At 50.4% G+C, this 23,373-nt stretch overlaps 1 protein-coding gene across 1 annotated transcript in view; it reads right to left on the bottom strand.

Moving 5' to 3' along the window:
• SULT2B1 (sulfotransferase family, cytosolic, 2B, member 1) overlaps positions 1–21,234 on the bottom strand; it is a 36,092-nt gene extending 14,858 nt beyond the window's left edge. The window contains exons 1-2 of the mRNA XM_008569276.1: positions 21,159–21,234; positions 2,222–2,364 (exon numbers count right to left, since the gene is read on the bottom strand). Coding sequence (XP_008567498.1) covers positions 2,222–2,364; positions 21,159–21,229 — 214 coding nt within the window. The 5' untranslated portion in view covers positions 21,230–21,234. The remainder of the gene's footprint in view (positions 1–2,221; positions 2,365–21,158) is intronic.
• Between the last annotated feature and the right edge of the window lie 2,139 nt (positions 21,235–23,373).

The raw sequence follows: 23,373 nt of genomic DNA, 5'->3' as shown, positions 1-23,373 counted from the left end.
CACTGGCTGAGCGAGGGGCGGGAGCAACACCGAGGGTTGCGATCCCGTGGCCGGTCACGAATAAAGACAAAAAGGAAAAAAAAAAAAAAAAAAGATCCCCTTACCAGTCATCTTTAAAAAAAAAAAAAAAAAAAAAAAAAAAAAACCCAAGAAAACAACATACTGTATGATTCCATTCATGGGACATTCTGGAAAAGGCATAACAGTAGGGGGAGTAAACGGATCATTGGTTGCCAGGGTCTGGGCTTGAGGGAGGGGTTGGCGATAACAGGCTATAAGAGAATTTGGGGCAAGGGTGGTGAAGCTGTTCTCTCTCTCTCTTTTTTTTTTTTTTTACAGCCAGCCAGTGCAGGGATCTGAACCCATGACCTTGGGGTTAGTAAGGCTGCGCTCTAAGCAGCTGAATGAACTGGCCAACCTGTCTGACTGTGATGGAGTTACACGGCTGTATGTGTCTGTCAAAACTCTTAAAATTCCAAGAGAAATGAAAACATGTTCACATAAGAACTTGGAGGTGGATGTTCTAGCAGCTTTATTCATAAAAGCCCTAACGTGGAAACAGTCCAAATGTTCATCAGCTGATGAATAAATAAACAAAATGTAGTCTGTCTATACCACGGAATACTAGTGGGCCATGAGAAGGAATAAAGTAGCAAAACATGCTACAATATGGTTGAGCCTTAAAAACAGTGTGCTAAGTGGAAGAAGCCGGACGCTAAAGGCCAGTATTGTGTGACTCCATTTATATGTAATGTCCAGAACAGGCAAATTCATAGAGACAGAAAACAGTTAATAGAAAATAGAAGAAACAGTTAACAGAAAATAGATGAATAGTTGCCTCGGGCTGGGGGGAGGGATGTGAGGATTGGGAGGTGCCAGCTAATGGTACGGGGTTTCTTGTCGAAGGGACGAAATGTTCTAAAATTGGTTGTAGTGATGGATGGCAGCTCAAAGCCATTGCAATGGTGAATTGTACGGTATGTGAACTGTATCTCAAAACTGTTACCAAACAAACAACACAATACTCTCATAGACCTCTATGCTAAAAACGGTGAATATAATATTTTGAAAAACTTAAAAAATATTTTGAAAAAAAACATAAAGAAGTCCATTAGGTTAACCCCATCATTTTAGAGAAGAAACAGCTGAAGCCCGTCTCTTCTCTCACTGAAAGCTTGCGTGTTGAGAAAAGCTGCCGCTGCAGACTCTCCCCTCAGCTCAGAAGAGACGTTCCCCTCCAGCTGCATCCCCGTCCTCCCCGTCGCTCCCGCCACCCCAGCCTCACTGACTGGCTCTTGAGCCCTCACACTCACCCGTTCCCTCCTGCCTCAGGGCCTTTGCACGTGCGGTTCCTCCGTCGAAGTCACCCTCCCCACTCCCAGCACTGCTCAAACCCCTCTGCATTTTCCAGATCTCAGCATGAACATCTCCTCCCCAGGAAGGCCTCCCTGGATCCCCCAGACCCCATCTTGCTACCTACATCCGATGTTCCCTGTGCCTTTACTTGGTGGGACTTGCCCTGACTTTAAGTATACAGTAATATCAGTAATTGTGGGTTTAAATAAAGCTTGTCTCCTCCAACAAATTGACAGACATTGCTCTTGGTCAGAGGATCAATAAAATAGCATTTAAATGACCAAATGAAAATAAAGATTCTTCCTTCCTCCTCTCCCTCTCTTCTTCTTTCTCTCCTTTCCTCCTTCCTTCCTTGCTTTCTCCTTCTCTCCCTCCCAGAAATATTTATTGAACACTTATTATGTGCCAGGCACTGTTCTAGGCTCAAGGAATACAGCAGCACTCAAGACAGACTGAAATATCTGCCCTCATGGAGCTCACATTCTAGTAGGGAAACCAGAGAATAAATTAACAAATGAAAATATGAGATAGTGGCTGGCAGCAATAAATGCAATGAAGAAAAGTAGAGGGTTAAAGGGACAGGGAGGGACAGGACAGGACAGGGGCTACTTCCGCCAGGGAGGTCTGGGAAGGCGACGGACTGTGAGAGCCACCTGGAGGAGGAGCAGGAGCAAGCCAGGCGGGCGTGGGGAAGGGTGCTCCTGGCAGGGGGACCGGCCAGTGCAAATCCAAGCTCGCCCAAGCTCTGAACAGACCCCGGCCCCAGCTCCTTCCTCGTTCCTGTCTCCTCCATGTGCCCTTCTCATCCCCTGTGCCACCTCCCCCCCACTCCCTCATCCCTCCAGACCCCCAGCCCAGCAGGTACCTGACTTGGGGTAGGTGACAATGAAAATGTCGTTGTCCCGCACATCTGGGGTGTTCTCCGCCAAGCTGATGCTCTCGGGTGAGTACAGGCCGACGGGGAAGGGGATGCCCTTGTACCTGAAGTATTCACCTGGCAACTTCTGGCTGTAGGAGGGTGGGAGAGACACCACGAGGGAAAGTAAGGAGGTGGGTGAGGGAGCCCTCAGGGCCAGTCCGCTTGAACGCTGGCAAGGAATTTCCACTTTCTGAACCTCGTTTCCTCATCTGCCAAGTGGGGATGGTTCACTAAATCCCCACAGCAATGCTCACAATAATCGTATGAAGTAACAATTATTATTACCCCCATTTTATGGATGAATAAAGCAAGGCGCAGAGAGGTTGAGTGAGTCGTCTGAAGTCACAAAGCTGGAGGGATCTACAGCACTTTATAACTGCAAAGTGGGGCGAAGCGTTCTCCATTCATTTACCCTTCACCCCAACCCTTGAGGGAGAGGCTAAGTCTCCACCCCAGTTTACAAACAAGGAAACCAAGGCCAAGGAAGTCAGACACCCTGCCAGCACCTGCAAATCTACAGTGCAGCTGGCTCTGAGTCACCATGAAGCTAAAATAACCTCAGGCTTCAAGCCCTTCGCTCGAACTGCTTTTCCAAACCCCCTGCGATGGGTTCATGTAGACAGAAAAGTGAGTAAAAATTTCCCAAATGAGGTGTTTAAGAGCAATTGGGTTCAGTCTGCTGTTTCCTTCCATCTCCACCTCCACGGGATCTCCCGTCCATGGTATGGGAGAGGGATGGGTATTTGGGAGACCTGGCTAAGGCCAGGATGAGCTGGGGATACATGTCACTGGGCTTTTGTGGGATATATGTGCGGTTCACAGTCACGTCTGTGTGTAGTTAAGTTACCGTGAGCTGGCTGGGTGCAGGAACTCATTCCAGGAATGCCAGTTGGGCGTAGTGACAGGAAGGCAGGGGAGAGGAATTGTGTCATGGTATTTCAGGTGGAATGGGAGACACAGGTTTGAAGTGGATGTAGCCAGAAGCTAGTCTGTCATTTTTCCAGGATGTTTGGGGGGTATTTGTCAGCTTTTAAAAATGAAACAATCTGCTGTGATTTCTTTTCTCATTCTAAATAAACATTTCTTCTACCTAATGTTGTAGTCAAAAGAAATGACTGTTTTTCTTAAGGAGACCGTCCTCCAAATGATATAGGCTTCAGGCCTGGCAAATCCTGGACCTGCTCAGTGCTCCCACTACACCAGGCTACTTTCCATTTGTATCCCTCTATAGCACACTTAGGACAATAAATTAAACTTAAACAAATTTATATGTGTAAGTAGGTTATATTGTCTATGAATTTCACTTCAAAATAGTCAACAGAATGCTACAAATACTTGTTACACAAGAGGATTTGGGTCTGGCCACACAGATGAAACTCAGAACCATAATGTTGAATGAAGAATACAGGACATGGGCCGGCCCGTGGCTCACTCGGGAGAGTGCGGTGCTGATAACACCAAGGCCACGGGTTCGGATCCCATATAGGGATGGCCGGTTGGCTCACTGGCTGAGCGTGGTGCTGACAACACCAAGTCAAGGGTTAAGATCCCCTCACCGGTCATCTTTAAAACAAACAAACAAAAAGGAATGCAGGACACAAGAGTCCACACTGTAGGATTCCAACTATGAAGAATTCAAAAACGGGAAAAAGTGAGAACGTGGTTACCCTTGCTGGTGTGGGTACGTGTGACTGGGAGGGGAAGACGGAAGGCTGTTCGCTTTGCAATATTTATTAATTTCTCTCTCTCTCTCTCTTTTTTTTTTTTTTTTTTGCGGCTGGCTGGAGTGGGGATCTAAACCCTTGACCTCGGTGTTGTTGAGCTCTTGACTGAAGTTCTGCATGGCACTCATGTGAGTTTTACTTTATTTTTTTTTATTATTTTTATTATTATTATTATTATTTAAAGATGACCGGTAAGGGGATCTTAACCCCTTAACCCTTGACTTGGTGTTGTCAGCACCACGCTCACCCAGTGAGCCATGGGCCAGCCCTGGGTTTTACTTTAATAAAACATTCAACGAATGAATGAATGAATATAACACTAAAGGAAAAAAGATACTCTTCTTCTAAAACAAAATTGTTTTTAATACAAAGGAAGTGAGGTGTTGGGTCTGATAATGACACAGAGTCCTTTTCTGCTATTTCCTCCTCCTCTGCCCAGCTGACAAATGAGATAACTGAGGTCCTTCGATTTGCCCAGGAGGTTCTGGATTTTTCCTGAAGACCTCCATCAGCTTTGGACATATGAGCGATGGGGAGTTTGCCCTGAGACCTGGCACTAGGTTAAGTGTTGGAGAAGAAGGATGTAGGCTGGAGAACTGTGTCCTCTGCCTGGGGTCATATGAGGGCCCTGGGGACCCTGGATGAGGCTCAGCCCAGCCAGCCAGGGTTTCCAAAGGGCAATGTCCCAAGGGGGTGGGAGGGAGGCCATGGGGGAAGATGATTTGTGGGCTGTGGTCTGCTGGCGAAGGGCCCGCTTCACTTCTGGCTGGGAGCTGCTCCCAAGGGGACAGGGAGGGCTGGTCACCTCATGGGGGTGGGGCTGGGGGTCTTGTAGGGCCGGCTTTGGAGTATTCAAAGTGGCACAGGCACAACAGCTCAGTTCTGGAGCTGGACATCAAGGGCTCAGAGTCTGGTTTTGCCACTTTTTAGCTAAGCTGAGGCCAGATGCTCAAATCTCTTTGTGCCTCAGTTTCCTCAATGGTAAAGCAGGGATAAGAGAAGCAGCATAATGTCTTGGTTAACGGCACAAACTCTGTAGCCAGACTTATGTGGGTTTCAGTTCTACATCCCAACAGCAGTGTGGCTTTGGGCAAGTCACTCAGCCTCTCTGGGCCTCAGTTTTTTCATCCATAAAATGAGGACTATCGTTACCTCACAGGGTTGTTGTAAGCATGTAAAACGCTTAGAACTGTGCCTGGAGTGGAGTGGGTGCTATATAAATATTTGCTAATTTTTTAAAATACGGGTTACAGGAGGGGAAAAAAGTGGTTGAAGTAGATAGAGCCTGGCTCATAGTCTGCTTTCAATAAACCTGAGCCAGGGCTGGCCGGTTAGCTCCATTGGTCAGAGCCCAGCCTTGTAACACCCCAGTCAAGTGTCTGGTTCCTGCCAGCCACACACACACAAAAAAAATCTGAGCTAAAATTATGATTGTTATTATATATAGTGACAGAGGCAATACCAGGCATTATGTGAGTACAGAGGAGGGGCTGCTTCGCACAGGGTTTGGCACACAGTAGGCCTTCATTACCTTGTAATTACTTTATTTGCTCAGTGATGTCATCAGTTACCTCATTTGCAAGCCAGGGGGCGGAATTAGTGATGTAACCTGTTACCAGGCAAATTTAGCCCAGTGGGCGGGAACTGTGAGGTCATCAGTTACCAGGCAGATTAGTGGCTAAGTGGCTGGGCCTTGGGTCTGCTTCAGTAGGTCACACTTGCCCTTTCTGTGCCTTGGGGCAGTGGATCTTGCCTCTTTTAGTCTCAGTTTCCTCATCTGTCACATGAGGATAGCAGTAATCTCTATCTCAAGGTTTTAATCCTACTTAAGGATTAAAAGATAATATATTCTAAGTGCCTGGCTCCTGATAAATGCTCAGGAAACTGAAGCTCCGTTTATTTCAGTCTTTGATCTCACCAGCAGCTCCTGGAGGGATAAATTTCCTTCCCAGCTTATAGGACAGGAAAACTGAGATGCCAAGAAGGAGAAGATCCTGTGCCCTTCAGGAGTCTCTGAAATAGTCACTAAATGAATAAACGAATGAATGATGAGGGTGTCCTGGCCATTTCCCCTTGCACTGACGATCTCCTAATTGGGGGTCCCAGCTCCACCCCACCAGGCCAGGGTGGACAGGCAGTGCTGGGACATCATTGGTTCTCAGCCAGTATTTGATTAAATGAATGAATGAATGTGTGAATGAATGAAAGGATTTACTAGGAAAAAAGGAAACAAAAGTCGAAGAGTGCTTGTTATGTTCTTTCACCTGCCTCAGTGGTTCTCAGCTCTGGGTGCTGTGAGGACTTTAAAGGCCCCAAAGTCCAGTACCACCCTAGGCTGACAGTGTCCAAATCTCACCACTGCACCCACCTGCTGAGTGCAGAGCAACCAGCAACTCAATAAATAACTGTTATGGGGTGAATGGGGTAGAGCTGGGCTCTCCCTGCATGTTACAATGCTACAGATGAGAAAGTGGAGGTTTTGGGAGAGGAGACGATTTGGCCAACGCCACACAGCCAGAACCAAGCAGAGCAGGGATTTGAATCCAGGTTGCTATGGCCCCTCAGCCCTATAGACAGTTCCTATCCCAGTCCCTCCTTCCCCGTGTACCCCACAGTCCAGCCAAAATCCCCAGATGCACTGGGCACTGGTCCCACATCCAGACTTTGTAGCTGCTGCTGTTCCCCCTGCAGGGAACGCCATCCCCCTGCCACCATGCTGGGGCACAGTGCTGGCCCAAGAGGCCCCACCTGGACTCTTGCTTAGCTGAATTCTTGATGTGTACTAAAACAGGTGCTGTGTGCCTTCTCTTCCCACCTTGTAAATCAAATCTGGCCCCAGGGTGACCTTTCCTCTGCCTGGATCACAGGCCCGTTTTGTTTACACAAAACAGGTCCAGGGCCTGGCATGCAGCTTTCGCTTGATTTGAGCAGAGGAATGAAGCTGACAATTGAGCTGGGTGAGAGACCAGCAGCAGGAGGAACAGCAGACAGGACTATGGCTGACATGATGGGCAAGTGGCCAAGGATCTACTTAGCCTCATAGAAGGTAACTGGCCAGCCCTGCCAGGGAGACCCAGGACACTCCAAGAAAGGCCCAATATCGTGACCTTCTGCCTCCCACCTCCACAGTCCAGCAGGCCCTGACCCTTCCTCTCTGTTCCTCCTTTGCCCCGGACCCTTGACCCAGCGTGCTCCTTAATCTCCTACCTCCAGTCTCTTCCTCCAGCCCTCTTGTGGCTTCTCAGTGGCCTCCAGACAAAGTCCCAGCCCCTCAGCGCAGAACTCAAGGCCCTACATAGCCTGGGCTTATCTACTCCTCTAGTCTCCTTTCTTCTGCTACCAACAGTAGCCACGGCCACCTTCCTGCCTTTGCTGAGCATTTTCACACTTCTGAGCCTTTGCACATGTTGTTCCCTGCCAGGAGTGCCTTCCCCACTTCCTCTGTCCACCTCTCATGGTCAAGACCCAGGTCAGATGTCACCTCCTAAATGCAGACTTTCTTGACCAATAGACCCCTTGTGTCCAGGAGACAGACCACACCTCTTCAGATCTCAAAGACTGTGTCTGACTTCCCTCTGCCCCCCAGGAAAGAGCTTGGCCCCAGCAGGGGAGGAGAGGCAGGGGAGCCATCCTTATGGAAATTGTATGCCAAGGACATGCATTATCACAGATGTCTCCCAGAGCCCCATGACACGGGTACTGAAAGCACCACTTCATGTGCTTTGGAGCACATGAAGAAATGGAGGCTCAGAGAGGTTAATATAGTTCCCCAAGGTCACACAGTAGCCTCATAGGAGGTTTCATTAAATACCTGTTCCTGAGCCTCTGCCCCTCCCTCTGCCACTGGGATACAAAGTGTCTTTCTCATTCAGTGTTTTGTTCCCAGAGCCTGACACACGACAGATGTGCAATAAGCAAGCCTGTCCCCAGTTCAGAGCTCCTTGTGATGGGGGCTCAGTCACTACCTCCAAAGGCAGCCCAGTCCTCGCAGTGGGGAAGGAAGATGGGCTGAAGTTGGACAGACATGGATTTGAACCCAGACTCTTCCACCAGCTAGCTGTGCGACCTTGAATTCACAGCTTAACTTCTCTGTGCTTCAGTTTCCTCACCTGGAGAAGGAGAATAGGGAGGCCTCCCTTGAAGGAACTTTATAAGGATTAAAAGCTGCCATCGCCTCTTGTCTGGGCTATTGCAGTCACCTTTTTATCAGTTTCCACCCTGCGTCCCCACAGTCACTTCTCCCACCATGGCAGCCAGAGGGATCCTGTTAGAACCCAAGTCAGCTCCTGTCCCTCTGATGCTCAAATGCTCCAGTGGTTCCACCTCACTCAAAGTAAAGCAAAGTGTTCACCATGACCCATAAGGCCTCTCGTGATCTGCCCCCTTTGTTCCCTCTCTGCCTTGTCTCCTGCTCCCTCCCCCTGGCTCGCTGGGCACTGGCCTCACTGGCCTCCTCTGTTCTACGTTTCAGGCACGTCCTGCCACCGGGCCTTTGACTGGCTGCTCCCTTTGTCTTCCGTTCAGTCCCCTGACTCTCGCCCTCACCTCTTTCAACCTTTGCTCCAACGTCACCCCTTGTCACTGAGGCCTCCCCTGACCACCCTGTTTACAACTAGACCCACTCCTGTCCCCTACCCTGCTCTGTTTTCCCCATCACATGTGTCACCTGCTGAGCTGCTCTACAGTTTGCATATGACATGGAGAGTTGATTGCCGGTCTTCTCCACTCACATGTAAGCTCCTCGAGTCCAGGGCTTTTTTAAACAAATATTTCATTTTCTTATCTGTCTTGCTTGCCAGTGTATCCAAAACACTCCCAGCAGAGCCTGGACACTCCCAGCAGAGCCTGGTGCAGAGGACGTCCTTGATCAAAATTTGTTGAAGGAATAAAAGTAAAGCTAAGTAGCCCTCCGGCTCCTAGGACTCCCCACTACATATTAACTAGTACTCCCTTAACTCACTTATTCTCTCCTAGTCCTATGAGGCGGGTGGTTTTACTATCGGCGATTCATAGGTGAGGACATGAAGGTACAGAGAGGCAAAGTCACATAGCTAATGTCACACAGCTGCAGAGGACAGAGCTGGGATTGGAACCCAGGCAGAAAGGCACCAAGTTTGCACCCTTGACTGCCTAATGCCATGGCGTAGCGCCTCCCGGCCTCTTTCTGGGGCTCTTCCTGGGTATGCTCCTTCTGGGCAGGGGCTGTGGGTGATTTGGGCAGTGGGGGGCGGGGGTTAGGAAGACATGGGCTTGACCTCAGGCAAGTCATATAAGCCTCCATCACCAGCACATCCACCCCTGCTGTCTGTCACATGAATATCTAACTCCCAGGGGTATATTATGTATTAATACACCTCAACGAAGTATCTTAATGTAAACAGAACTTTCAAAGCAGAGTCTCTTTCCCTCCTGGCATTCATCCGAGAGAAACAGAAACTGATGTTCACACAAGCATCTGCACATGCGTGTTTATAGCTGCTCTATTCGTAATCGCCAAAACGTGGGAACAGCCCAAACGTCTTCAGCAAGTGAGTGGCTAACAGTGGCACATCCACACCAGACGACCCTACACAGCGACAAAGAGGCGAGAACCACCGATGCCCACGACCGCACAGAACAATCTCAAAGGCATCACACTGAGGAGAGCCCGATGCGGGGGCTGGCTGGTTGTTCAGCTGATTAGAGTGTGGATCCCCATACTGGTCGGCCACCGAAAAAAATAAAGCCAGACTCGGAAGGTTACGGTCTGTATAATTCCATTGGTATGACTGTGGTTGGCTGAATCGTGGCCCCCAAAGATGTCCCTGTCCTAATCCCAGGAACCTGTGACTATGTTCCATTGCACGGTCAAAGGATTTTGCAGATGTGGTTGTGTTAAGGATGTTGAGCTGGGAGATGACCCTGGATTATTTGGGTGGGCCCCAAATGTTCTCACAAGGGTCTTTATAAGAGGGAGGCAGAGGGTTACAGAGAGAGAAGATGTAATGAGAGAAACAAAGATCAGAGAGAAGAGAAATTGGAAGATGTGACGCTGCTGGCTTTGAAGATGGAGGAAGGGGTCGTGAGCCAAGGATGTGGGCAGCCTCTAGAAGCTGGAACAGGCAAGGAAACGGATTCTCCCCTAAAGTCCCAGAAAGAACCAGCCTTGCCAACACTTTGACTTTGGCCCAGCTAGGCCCATTTGTACTTGACCTCCAGAACTATAAAAGAATACTTTGGTGTTTGTTCTAAGCTACTCAGTTTGTGGTAATTTCTTACAGCAGCAGCAGCAGCAGGAAATAAATACAATGACGTTCTCGAATAGCTCAGGTACTGAGGCGAGTTAGAGATGGGTGCAAGGCCTAACTACAAAGGGGAGCTCTTTGTGGTGATGGAACAGTTTTGGATCCTGATTGTGGTGGTGGTAACACAAATCTATCCTCGTGTTAAAATTTGTAAAACTATATACCTCCCCCCAAAAAGTCAACTTTACTGTATGATTATATTTTTAAGAGCCTCATTCTTATAAATGCTTCACGCCCATTAGCCATTACTATAACAAAATGTCTGGTTGGCCAGTGTCCCTCTCGGCCACCCAAGAATGTGCAGAGAAGCAATCCTGCCTCTGTCACAGCCCCTCCTGACATTTGCCAATCTCAAGCCCTCTCTGGTCTCATTTGGAGAATGAGCAGTGGAGGCTGTGGGGACACAGGGACCTCTATTCCAGGGACATTCCAGTCTGATGCCCAAAGACAGCTTTAGGCCTTTTTGCCTGAGATGAAGCAAATTCATTTATTCATCCCACAAGTATTTATTGAGCACCTACTACATACCAGGCACTGGGGACATACCAACAATGAATGCACCAGACAAAACTCCCTCCTGCGGTTTACATTCTAGTGGCTGATAAGGTTAACACATAATGGTTTAAATGTGGTCTAGCAGAAGGTGATGGGATAGAAACGAAGCCTGCAGAGGACGGCAAGCGTCCAGGACTGTAGGGGTTGCAATGTTAGATCGATGGAATCACGGAGGTTCCTCTGAGGAGGTGACATTTGAGCAGAGATCTGAAAGAGGTGAGGAAAGGCTGTGTGTGCAACAGCAAAAGAGGGGAAAGGGTACACTGCTGGGATTCCGGGGTCTGTGGGGGCTGCAGCTGGGGGCTCTGGGCTCCCATGAGCAGCCCCGCCCTTCCAGGAAAGGAAGATGAGTTTCTCAGCCACCCCAGCCGTCCTGCTGACTCACAGCTGCAGGCGCCTGTGGTCAACTCGCTTTTCTCCGGGGAGGGCTGCCAAGGCTCCCCCCCGAGCTGGGCTCCATGGGCCTCCCTTCCAGAACACAATGTGCAGTGTCCAGCCACCCTGCCTCTGCCTGCGCTGTGCTCTCCGCCAGCACTGCCCTGCCCTGCCTCCTGATGGGCTTCTACTTGGAGCCCATCTGGGCAAGCGTCCCTAACGCCACTTCAGCAGGATGACTCACCCCTTGGCCACAGTGCACAGAAACAGCCTCTCAGCTAGAGTGTGACGGGCACAAGTCTTTGAGAGATCATTTGGCAACATTCAATTGCACGTGGCTGCCTCCTTCTCCCTTTGCAGGGCTTGGGTTTTCTCAGACCACATCAGCTAAAGCAGGGTACCCCCGCCCTGCACATTTTTATCCATTTTAGCATCCTGTTTGCTTCTTTCCCAGCCCTTTTAATCTTCTAAATGTTCTAGAGGAAGTGCCCAGTGAAATATTTACCAGGACGATCACAGCAACATTGATCAAAGAGAAGCCAGAAACAATAGGCTATGGGCAAATAAATCAGGGCCCTGAAAAAGCTGGAATTCAGGCATTCAGAAGGAGGTGCTTACGTCTTGATGGGGATTTGGGTACTACATATATTTCTCAAAACTGGTGCCCTTTAGATCGATACAGTTTACTATATTTAAACTTCACCTATTAAAAAATACTCAGAAACAAATATTGAATTCTAGTTAATGATATGCAGCCTGGAATGTTTAGGGTGAAATGTTCTGATGTCTGCAACTTACTTTGAAATGCATCAAGATGGATAGAAGAGAGCATAGATACGTGATAAAACAAGTATAATAAAATTTTAGTGCTGGTGGTTATAGGGGTGTTCTCTGGGTAGTCCTTCCAACATTCTTATATGTTTTGAAAATTTCATAATAAAAGATTGGGAGGGGGAGAAGGTGACATTGATTTGGCAAGATGTCTGACATATTAGGAAGAGTGAAAAGGCAAGGGGCAGAGCCAGATATAATGTAGTATCTTAATTATGTAAAATAAAATAAAGACAAGATACACACACACACACACACACACACACAGAGAAATTTTACGGCAGGAAGTGTTAAAAGAAAGGTTACGTCCAGGGATGGGTCTGAGGTGGTTGTGGGAGCTTGAATTTTTCGCTTTGTGCCTTTCTGCATATCTTGAATTTTGAGTTGTAGACACAATGCCAGGGACTGTCATGTGCTCACCCTGCCACCCCTTGCCTGGTAAGACCAGAGGTGACTCAGGGGACTTGGGAGCCATGGGTGGAGGATGGCAGAGCCTGGCCCCCAGATCACAGAGCCCACGAAAGGGCTAGGATGTGAGCTTGTCGTGAACTTCTTTTGTGTTAAGTCTTAAAACAGGGGGGATGTTTGTTACGTCCGCTAGACTGCCTCAATATGGTGCATATTGTGCATTTTTCTTTGTTTTTAGGAAATGTAGTTAGGAAGAGAAAATCTTGTATCATATCTCTATATCTATTGATCATCTAGGTATATATACAGTCATGCATCACTTAACGATAGGGATACATTCTGGGAAATGCATTGTTAGGGCTGGCAGCTTAGTTCAGCTGGTTAGAGCACAGCCTTCTAACACCAAGGTCACAGGTTCTGATCCCCAAACCGGCCAGCCACCAGAAAAAAGAAAAGAAATGCCCTGTTCGGTGATTTCATCATTGTGCAAAAGTGTGCTATGAAAGGGCACAGCAATGAGTTCTCCCGTTGTCTACACTGACCACTAGTGACATGAGCACGGACTCCAGAGGTGTTACTACATCTCTGTGTATCTTGCTTTCTTCATCTGTGGAATGGGGGTTAGAATAATACCATCCCCACAAAGTTATGAAAATTAAATTACAGATAGGGACGGAGCCTGGCGCTCAGCAAGCTCTCTGGGAGTGTTAACTGTCATTAATTATTATTTTGCTATAGGGATGGGAAGGAATCATTTAAAACTGCAAGGACTCTAAAGTTAAGACAACAAGCCCTTCACTTGGGATCAGACTACCTTGGCTTTCTACGTTAAAGGCCTGAGCTGCCTTTGGGAGGGTCACCCCCTGGGTAAGCTGTGCGCTCCCCGCACTGCACTTGGCAGTAGGTTCGTTTACACCAGCATCACCACAAACACGTGAGTAACGCGTTGCACTGTGACGTCACAATGGCTACACCATCACTGGGCGATAGGACTTTTCAGCTCCATTGTGATCTTACGGGACCACCGTCGTATATGTGGTCTGTAACTAAAATGTTGTTATGCGGCGTGTGACTGTATTTGTTGTCACCAGGTTTTACTAATAAGTTAATAGCCTCTCCCAACATTATCAGGCCAGCCTCGCAGGACCCCAGCACTACCAGTTTGGCATGTGACCCCTCTGTGCTTGGAGAAGCACATTCAGGTGTCTGTCCACACGTGGGCTCGTAGATCCCTCCCTCCTCCTCCTACTCGCCCCTGTTGTCAATCTCCCTCCCCTGCTCCTTTTTCTCCTTCTTCATTCTTTCTTTTCCTCCTCCTCTTTCCCTTCCGCTCCTTCTCCTCCTCCTCTTCCTCCTCCTTCTAAAGGACATTGACATACCTTACACCTTCCTCTACAACCCGCCTATTTTCCAGTGAATATATCATGACAATCTTTTCATCTCATTCTTTTTAAAGATAGCTGCAAAATATCCCACTCCTTCCTTTAGAAGGTATTTTCCTTTTCTTTTCTTTTTTTTTTTGGCAGCTGGCCGATACAGGGGTCTGAACCCTTGACCCTGGTGTTTTAACACCATTCTCTACCCAGCTGAGCGAACCGGCCAGCCCCCTCCTCTTGGGGAAAGGCACACCTCGCCAGTGAGCTTCGACAAACAACATCCTCCCGTGTCATCAACCCATGCCCCCCAAACAGTTTCCTAGTGCCCCTTCCCAACCCGTCCCTGCCCCACAGGCCACCTCTGCTCTGAGGTTTTCCAGAACAGATTGAATGGGCCTGGTCTCGGACGTTCTAGAACTGTGATCGTATAGAATACACTCTTCGGTGTCTGGTTTCTTTTGCTCAGCATCATGTTCTTGGCGTTTCCTGTGTTTGCGTGTATATTAAAATTTGTTTCTTTTTTTGGCTGAGTAGAATTCCACTGCATGAATAAATCACATTGTGCTCATCCCTTCCACTGTTCATGGACACCTGAGCTGTCTCCAGTTAGCCTGTTATTCCTCAAGCTGCTACAACCCTTCTTGTCTTTCTGAGGATCTCTGTTCTTATTTCTCTTGGGCAAATAACTAGAAACAAAATTGCTGGGTTATAGAGTGGATGTCATAGTGTTTGGATTATAGTGACTATAAAGTAGGGTTTAAGATCTAATAGGGGCCGGCCTGTGGCTCACTCGGGAGAGTGCGGTGCTGATAGCACCAAGGCCACGGGTTCGGATCCCATATAGGGATGGCCGGTTGGCTCACTGGCTGAGCGTGGTGCTGACAACACCAAGTCAAGGGTTAAGATCCCCTTACCGGTCATCTTTTTTAAAAAAAAAAAAAAAAAAAGAGATCTAATAGGGCAAGTTCTCTCTCACCATTTTGTTTTTCTTGGCAATTCTTGCACATTTAAAGTCAATATAAACTTTTCAATGATTTTTAAAAAATTGAGATACATCATTTCAATGTATTACTTTTATAATGATAGAAATAATAGAGAAAATCTAGCTAAAGAAATGAATCTCTCTTCAAATTCTCAGGGCTCTTTGTCCTGGACGGTCTCCACTCATCTGTGACTTTGCTAGGCTGTGAACTCCTTAAGGGCAGGGACTTGGGCTAAAAAACTGCTGTTTTAGCTCCTGTAGGTGGTAAGCTGTGCAGGGCGCTTAATTCACATTACGGGATGCAATTCTCATGCTCACTTGAGTGAGCTAAGGGCTCACTTACAAGCCCATTTTAGAGAGGGGGAGGCTGAGGCTCTGAGACCTGCAGTGTCTCACCAGCATCCACTCAGTGGGAGACACGCCTTTGGTTCAAGGCCCCCAACTCTGTCCCTTGAAGTGCAGCAGTCCCGCTGTGGGCTCCTGTCAGGCCGCCTGCCCCACCTCCCCTCTTGGTTCCCAACCGGCGTAGCGTCAGTGCCCCAGCTGGGCTGCCAGTGCTGTTCCGTTCTCTCTGTCAAGTTCTGCTTGTTCCCTAAGTGCTACACGCTCTGCCACACGGAACCTCTGCTTGTGCTGTGCCTTTGGCCTGGGGCTCTTCTCTCCCCCTTTCTCTCTAATGCCCTCTCTCTCTTTCTCTCTCTCTCTGTTTCTCTCTCTGTCTCTCCCTTCCAGCACACGTTTATTAAGCTCCTGCTCTTTGCCTCTCCCCAGCCCTTGGGGCACTCACAGTCTGGAGCTGAACCATCAGATAGAACTTTCTGGCAATGACAGAAATGTCCAGTCTCGCACTGTCTAATATGGTAGCCAATGGCCACACCACTGAGGACTTGAAATGTGGCCAGCGTGACAGGGAAACTGAATTTTTCACTTTATTTCACTGTTATTGGTTTCACTTTAAACACTGATACTCAAATCAGGCACTGGAAAACGTTTTAAGCAGTTAGGAACAAGCTGGCCCTGTGAGTCCACTTTTTCAGCTGTAAAGTTGATGAAATCAGAATGCAAATTGGATATTTCCGATGGAAAGTGAGTAAATTAAGAAAATACATGCTCCATTTCAAAGGCTTGCTTCAAAATTGAAGACCATAAAATATCTCATTGATAATTTAAAACATTGATTACATCCTGAAATGATCATATTTCAGATATATCAGGTAAAATAAAATATCATTAAAATTAATTTCACCTGTTTCTTTTATTATTATTATTTTTTGATGTGGCTACTAGAAAATGTTTACTTATGGGACTCACCTTATTTATCTATGAAGGGTGCACAGACTCATCGACCCTGTTGGGGGGTGACAAGTCCCCTGGTGAAGATATGGCCACCAAGGGGTAGCCTTTTTCTGTAGTTTGAAGCCCCTGTCTGATCCCTTTCTCTAGCATGGGGGTCAAGAGTGGGGTCTCTGGCGTAATCTCAGGAGTATGGGTCCTCTCTGGGCCTCAGTTTTCTCATCTGAGAATTGGGAATCACCACGTTTGCCTCCTCGCAGTGCTGCTATGAGAATCCTACAAGCTCATCCACACAAAGCCTCAGAGCAGGGCTTGGCTCAGGGTGAACGCCCGGGAAGGTCGTAATTATCATCATCCTTCACCCTGTCCCCACCCTTCCCAGCACGTGAGCTCCTGGCTCAGGAAGGGTCACGGAAATTAGAGAAGGAGGAAGGAAAAATTAAAAAACCTGCACCAACGCTGAGTCAGCAGGAGCGGTGTCACTTCCCCGGTCATCACCCATTTCACAGATGCTCAGCTCCAAAAGCCACCCTATCTGTCCCGCACGTCCCAACTAGGGAGCGAGTCCGGAGGGACTTGAGCGCAGCGTTGCCTTCCCGTGGGCCTTCTTGCTTATGGTGGGGGGATCCCAACTTCCCTAACCCTTAGGGGCCTGGTCCCCATGTGAGTAGCGGGCCACACCTCTTGGGGGCCTCCCAGGAAGACCGACCGGGCTCTCCCTTTTTGTCCTGGCATTCGACGCATTGGTGACCCACTGGGTCTCCTTCCCCCAGAGCCTCCCGGAGGCAAACTGGGCTGCCTGGTTCTTTCCCAGTGGGCCCTAGACGCTCGCACGTCCCAGCCTTCGCCTCTGCTGGTCCCTGCTCTCAGGACCACCAGGCACAGCTGCCCCCACCCGCCGCCCTCCGCCTGCTCAATCCCACCCGGGCGGCGAGGTCCAAGGGCATTATTTCTTTATTGTTCGAAAGCTTTTTATTAGCCCTGTGTGGGAAGAAGCCGCTCCGGGACCTGCACGACTGTAGCCGTGAAGTCACTCAAGAGGCTCAGCCCTCCCGAGGGAGGAGGGCCGGGCTGTAAAACCCGAGCCGGCCGCCCCCGCCATAAAAGAGGTCGGGATCAGAAGGTGCCCGCACAGGGGACTCCGAGATCACAGGGAGGGGAGGGGCGGCAGCCGCAGCCGTTCGCGGCCGCCAAGGTCGCCCCGGGTCCAAAAGCCGGCGTGGCTTCCCTGGCCCTGACCCTCCCCAGACGGGCGGGCCGTGGCGCAGCCCCGCGCGACGAGCGCAGGGAACGCGGTGGCCGAGCGCTCGCCACGCCTCCCGCGGGGCACAGGCCGCCGCCCGGACCCTGCCCCTCCCCGGTCTCGCTCCTTCCCAAATCCTCGTCCGGGGAGCGATCGAGTCAGGCCTCCCCGGTTCAAGTCCTGGTTACGCCCGACTTGGCAGCTGTGTGGCCTTGGCCAGGTCACTCAGCCTCTCTGGGCTTCAAATCTTAAATGGGGTGACAAGAGTGAATCATTCGAGTGGGCTCATCGCAGAGATTAAATGAGCTAACACAGAAGGCATTTCAGGACGCTGCGGGATTAGTCTTCTGGGCTTCTGTCCTGACTACTTCCTGCATCTTCTTCCTCTTATAATTTTTATTTTGCCCTTATTATCCTTTTCAGTCTATTGGGTACATACAAGGCTGCATGGAACACACATGGAATTTATAAAGCATGATTTATAGCAAACTCCATGAACCAGAACATTCTGAACAACGCACCTCGCTGGCATCTTTGGACTCCTCCAGTCCCATCGGTCTCCGCCATTCAGCTGCTATTCTGAATTTAATCCTCATCAGTCCCATGTTTTTTGTTTTTAAGGTAGTTTTGTGGTTTTTTTAATCACACATGTCTGTGTTCTGAAAATAATATATGATTTAGCTTTACTTATTCACGAGGCTTAAAGAAATGGAATCAGGCTGTAGACAGTGTCCTGGGAACTGCTTGGTCCACTATGGGGACCTTCCACTGCTCGTCAGCCCCTCCGCCCCTCCCCATCCAGGCTGCCTCTTTTTTGTTGTTTGTTTGTTTTTTTGGCAGCCAGCAGGGACAGGGATGAAGCGACCCTGGACCTTGGTGTTACCAGCACCACGCTCTAACCAGCGGACAAACGGCCATCCCCTCTCTTATTTTTTCTGTTTTGTTTTTTGTGGTTGGCTGGTATAGCCCCTCTCTTTGTTCTTGAGACAGATTCTGCCTCTTTGCCCCTGCCCTTTCCACTGCAGCACACCCTGCCCCTCCTCACTTTTCTAACCCTGACTCATCCTTACAAGCTCCAGCACAGAGGTTGCCTAATTTCACCTCCATTCATTCATTCCTTGATGTCATTTTCACAGATTTCCTGCATTCTGTCCCTATCCATGAACAGGTCAACAGTTGGTTGCCACAGCACAGATTTTAAGATAGACTAGTGTGATCAGGGACCTGTCCTAGATGCATCCTCTGGCCAAGAATCCTAAATTGCCCATGTTGAATCTTTGAGCCTCAGGAATTTGGCAAATGAAGGGGAGAGGGCAGAAGTCACCCCAGGCAAAGGAAACTGCACGACAGTGGGTGATCCAGGCTGGACAAGGTGTGGATGCAGCCAGGTGGGGGCTATGAGGCAGAGAGGTGAGCAGAGACTTGGAGGCCACACGGGGGTTTCGAATTGTTACTGAAGCCATATCCACCAAGACAGTGGAGGCCGGAGGTGTGAGGAGCAGACAAAGGGAGAAAAGATCAGGCCTTGGACCCCAGCCCCACTCCCTGGCTTCAAACCACAGCAGCTGTCTTGATCTCTATTCTGTATTTCTGCTTGGGAGTAAGATTTCTCCTGGACAAGGGAAATCTGTGCCTTAAAAAGGTTTTGGAAACCATTGCTGTGAGGATGGCCAGGGATAGATTTGGGGATTAGAAAGGACGCCTCTGGGAATCCCTGCAGAAAGAACCAGATGTGCAAAGGCATTGCGGCAGGGGACAGTGAGGCATGACAGGGAATTTGAAGTAATAGGAAAGATGGAATGCAGGTGAGGGAGAAGATTGGCTGGGGTGGGAAGTAAGGCTAGAGCACCAGGGTCTAGAGGGGCTGGGGCACTGGGGAGTCACAGGGTGGCTGGGAGAAGGGGAGGGGCAGCTCTGGGGCCAACTGGAGACAGAGAGGCTGGGGTGAGGCTCCAGGGGGAGATGATAAGGCCTGAGCTGGGGCCGTGGGAATGGAGAGGAGGGGCTAGGGCAGACAGACAGGGGACAGGGGGTAGGGTTTGGGGACTGACAGGCTGCTTGGGGGCAGGAGGGCAGAGGGGAAGGTAGCCAGGGCAATGTTTGGGGGTCTGGCCCAGTGACTGGAGGGGCCATCCCTGAGATGGGCAAATCAAGAGGAAACAGCCCCAGAAGAGATGACTACGGGTTCATGAGAGTCATGCTTCCAGGGACAGGGGTTTCCAGAAGATTGTGGAAGTTTGGGGTCCTAAGGGCACCTCCCAGAGAGCTGTGGACACTCCCGTCTAGAGGAGTCTTACCAGTGAGGGCTATTTTCCCCCATGTCTCAGATGAGGAAACTGAGGTTCAGAGAGGGCATATGACTCAACCAAGGTCACACAGTGAGCAAGATCACTCAGGGGTTTTTGTGGCCAGCTGGCTGGGCGGGAGCGAAGAGGAAGGAGGCTCTCAGGTGCCTGGATTGGGGGAGAGAGGCCTTCCCAGAGACAAGAACTCTGGAGGAGAGGTGGTTTGTCTCAGGAGGGAAGAACTGCAGAACCCAGAGGCCTAGATAAGAAAATGTTGAGTGGAGTATGCTGGGATGTTCCTTAACAGAGCTGTAGCCAGGCTTATGGCCACTCTGTGCCCGAGAGGCCCAGAGTCACTAGGAAGCTTGTCTAGGTTACGCTGCAGTCAATTGCCCCAGTCTCTGGATTCAATTGCCCCAGTTTCTGGAGTCCCGGGCACCAGGAAGACCTCTCCCAGCTGAGGGAGAGGAGAGGAGAGCCTGAGACATTATGATGGAGTGAGGCAACTGGGGTGGGGACAGGGCTGGGCTGTCCCCTTTCTCACTGCCCAGAGTGGCTGGAGGGGCTTGAGAAGCCAGGAGAGTCTTGCCTGGCAAGAATGCAAGATCGGGGGCTGGAGATCCTCTCAGCAGCTTGCTGTGTGATCTTAGGCAGGCTGCCTGCCCTCTCTGTGCCTCTGTTTGCCTCTCTGAAAAACGGAGCCATGGGAGAGACATAATGGGGGTAGCACCAAGGATGTTGGGAGAGAGAGAAACCACAGGTTCTGGGCTCAGATAACTGGGTTCGTATTTGAGTGGTCATGTCACTTTCCCTCTCGGCCTCAGTTTCCCTATTTGGAAAGCAGATACTATCAAGGTGTCTGACTCAGCCCCAGGAACAGAGGAGTCACACTATGCTCAGAGAGGTGAGGAACGTTCTGTCCTAACCACTCTTATGAGGGCTGAGGAGTCTGGAGTCCACTCTCCCAGTCCCCAAGCCCCCAGGACACAGCTCCCTGCTCTGGGACACAGCTGCATCCCAGCCCTGCCCACCTCTGTTCTCCCATCCTCCCCCAAATGGATGATGGGGCAGGTGGCACACTCTGAGCCCCCATGAAGGAAAGCACCCTCATTATTTGAGGGCTTGCTTGGAGTGTCCTGGAAAAAAAATGGGATCCAAGAAGCCCTTATGTTTCCTGAGCAACTACTATGCACCAAGCTGCCTGTTCTCACCAACTCCTACATTGGGGAGACAAAGGGCTGTGGACCGTTTAGACGGACAGAAAAACTGAGGCCCCAAGGGGGACAGGGACACCTCAGGTTTCCCAGCTGGTGACTGAGCATAGCTCAGGTCCCCAACTCCCTTCTCAGGAGGGACCTGTACCCCCAGGGTAGATGGGCCAGCCCAGTCCAGCTGGCCAGCCAACTCAGGGCTAGATCTGAGGCTGCAGGAGGCCAGGGGCCACCTTTGCCAAGATCCCGGGTTCTCCCTCCAAGCCGCCACCTCCAGGGGGGGGTCTCCTGGCTCCTGCCCAGGTCTGGGCCTCACCTGATTTCCGAGATGTTGTTCTCGTAGGTGCCCCACAGGGCCGGGATCCTGGGCTCGGCAGGCCCGTCCATGGCAGGTGGGCAAGGGTGGGGAGGGGAGGACGAGCAGGGAGCAGGCGGCGGGGGGCCAGGTGTGTGAGCAGCAGCGTCTGCCACCCCGGGGAGCCCGCCAGGTGCCTACATCCACTCCCAGCCCCGATCTGAGGCTGCAGGAGGCCAGGGGCCACCTTTGCCAAGATCCCGGGTTCTCCCTCCAAGCCGCCACCTCCAGGGGGGGGTCTCCTGGCTCCTGCCCAGGTCTGGGCCTCACCTGATTTCCGAGATGTTGTTCTCGTAGGTGCCCCACAGGGCCGGGATCCTGGGCTCGGCAGGCCCGTCCATGGCAGGTGGGCAAGGGTGGGGAGGGGAGGACGAGCAGGGAGCAGGCGGCGGGGGGCCAGGTGTGTGAGCAGCAGCGTCTGCCACCCCGGGGAGCCCGCCAGGTGCCTACCTCCACTCCCAGCCCAAGGGGAGGGGCAGCACCCAGCCGGTTCTCCCAGCTGCTACCCACGCCTCCAACAGCACAGCGGGGAGAGGCCAGGAGGGAGCCACCCTTCTCTGAGGGCGGGGAAGAGCAATGATGGGCATGTCCTGGGTGCCTTGTGAATGGCTGGGGGCAGAGTCCAGGGGGCTGGCTCCAAGCCCACATTGGGACCTTCTGGGCTGGCAGCTCTGGGCATGTACGTGCCCACCCATAGCCTTAGTATGCTGGCCCGGCAAACGGAGCTACCCCCACCCTTCTCAGGGAGTTCATTCATTCATTCATTCCTTTATTCATTCAAGAAATATTTATTGAGCATCTCCTGTCTGCCAGGCACTGTTCTAAGCGCTGGGACAGTGCTGGGAACAAGACAGTCGGAAACTCTGCCCTTGTGAGCTGACACTGTAAAGGGCACATGTAGAAAACAGACACAGACAGAGATGCAGCCAGGGCCCCATCAGCACAGGCAGGGCGGGGGTGGGGGGAGAGAGAGAGGGTCAGAGACAGCAAGAGACACAATGACCAAGAGGAGACAGAGACACAGAGAGATGCTCAGAGACATGAGAGACAGGAAGAGACACAGAGAGACCAAGGAACAGATAGAGACACATACACAGAGACAGAGACAGCAAGAGACAGGGAGAGACCAGAAAGGGACAGAGTCACCCAAAGAAGGTCAGAGACAGCGAGAGACACGACAGAGATCCACAGCGGGCAAAGACAGAAAGAGACACAGGGAGACCAGGAAGGGACAGAGTCACAGAGAGAAGGTCAGAGATAGTGAGAGGCAGTGAAATGCCTGCAGATGTGACAGATATCGGCCAGACACGGCTGGGCGTGGGAGTTGGAAGGTCACAGCCCTGGTTTGAGTCCCAGCCTCAGCACCTCCCAGCCGTGGGGCCCAGAGCCAGGCCCATCAGCCCCGTGTCTTGGTTTCCCATCTGTAAATGGTACCTGTTTCCTTGGGTGGCGGTGGGACCGAATGTTTGGTGGAGTGTCTGGGACACCGTGGGCTCAGCAAAAGTGTTCCCCTCTGTTCTGGCTTCTCCCCACTGTGCTCTCCCAACCCCTTGGAGCTCTGGAGTCTGGCCATGAAGCCCAACCTCCCCACTTAAATGACTTACTTTTTATAGGACAAAAGGAATATGTGCACCTTGTTAAAAAACAAAAACAACTTCTAAGCAGGTAAGTCTAGAAAGCAAGTAAAAGTTCCTGTGACCCTCCTCCTACCGACGGACGTAACCACCATGAACATTTTGGTGGAATCTTTATAGAAGTTTCTCCTCATTTTTTTGGTACGTGTCAGATGAATAAATACAAAAATATCACCATTTAAAATTGTATTTAGGGCCGAGCCCGTGGCGCACTCGGGAGAGTGCGGAGCTGGGAGCACAGCAGTGCTGCCGCTGCGGGTTCGGATCCTATATAGGGATGGCCGGTGCGCTCACTGGCTGAGCGCGGTGCAACCGGTCTCAAAAAAAAAAAAAAAATTGTATTTAGTGACCAATTATTGTTGCATGGGTGAGGGGGGTGGGAGATGTCAGGCTCATTTAACAGATACGGAAGGGGACCAGAGAGGTAGCATGATTTGCCCAAGGGCACACAGCATCGCCCAGTCTCGCTGCGAGTTCACGTCCTCACATCTTGCCTGGGTTACTTTCAGTGTTAAACCTTAATGTTCCCATCTGTGACAAGT

Source organism: Galeopterus variegatus, unplaced genomic scaffold (genome assembly GCF_000696425.1).
Source record: "Galeopterus variegatus unplaced genomic scaffold, G_variegatus-3.0.2 Scaffold486, whole genome shotgun sequence".
Classification (NCBI taxonomy): Eukaryota; Metazoa; Chordata; class Mammalia; order Dermoptera; family Cynocephalidae; genus Galeopterus; species Galeopterus variegatus.
This window is presented reverse-complemented; position numbering and strand designations above follow the sequence as displayed.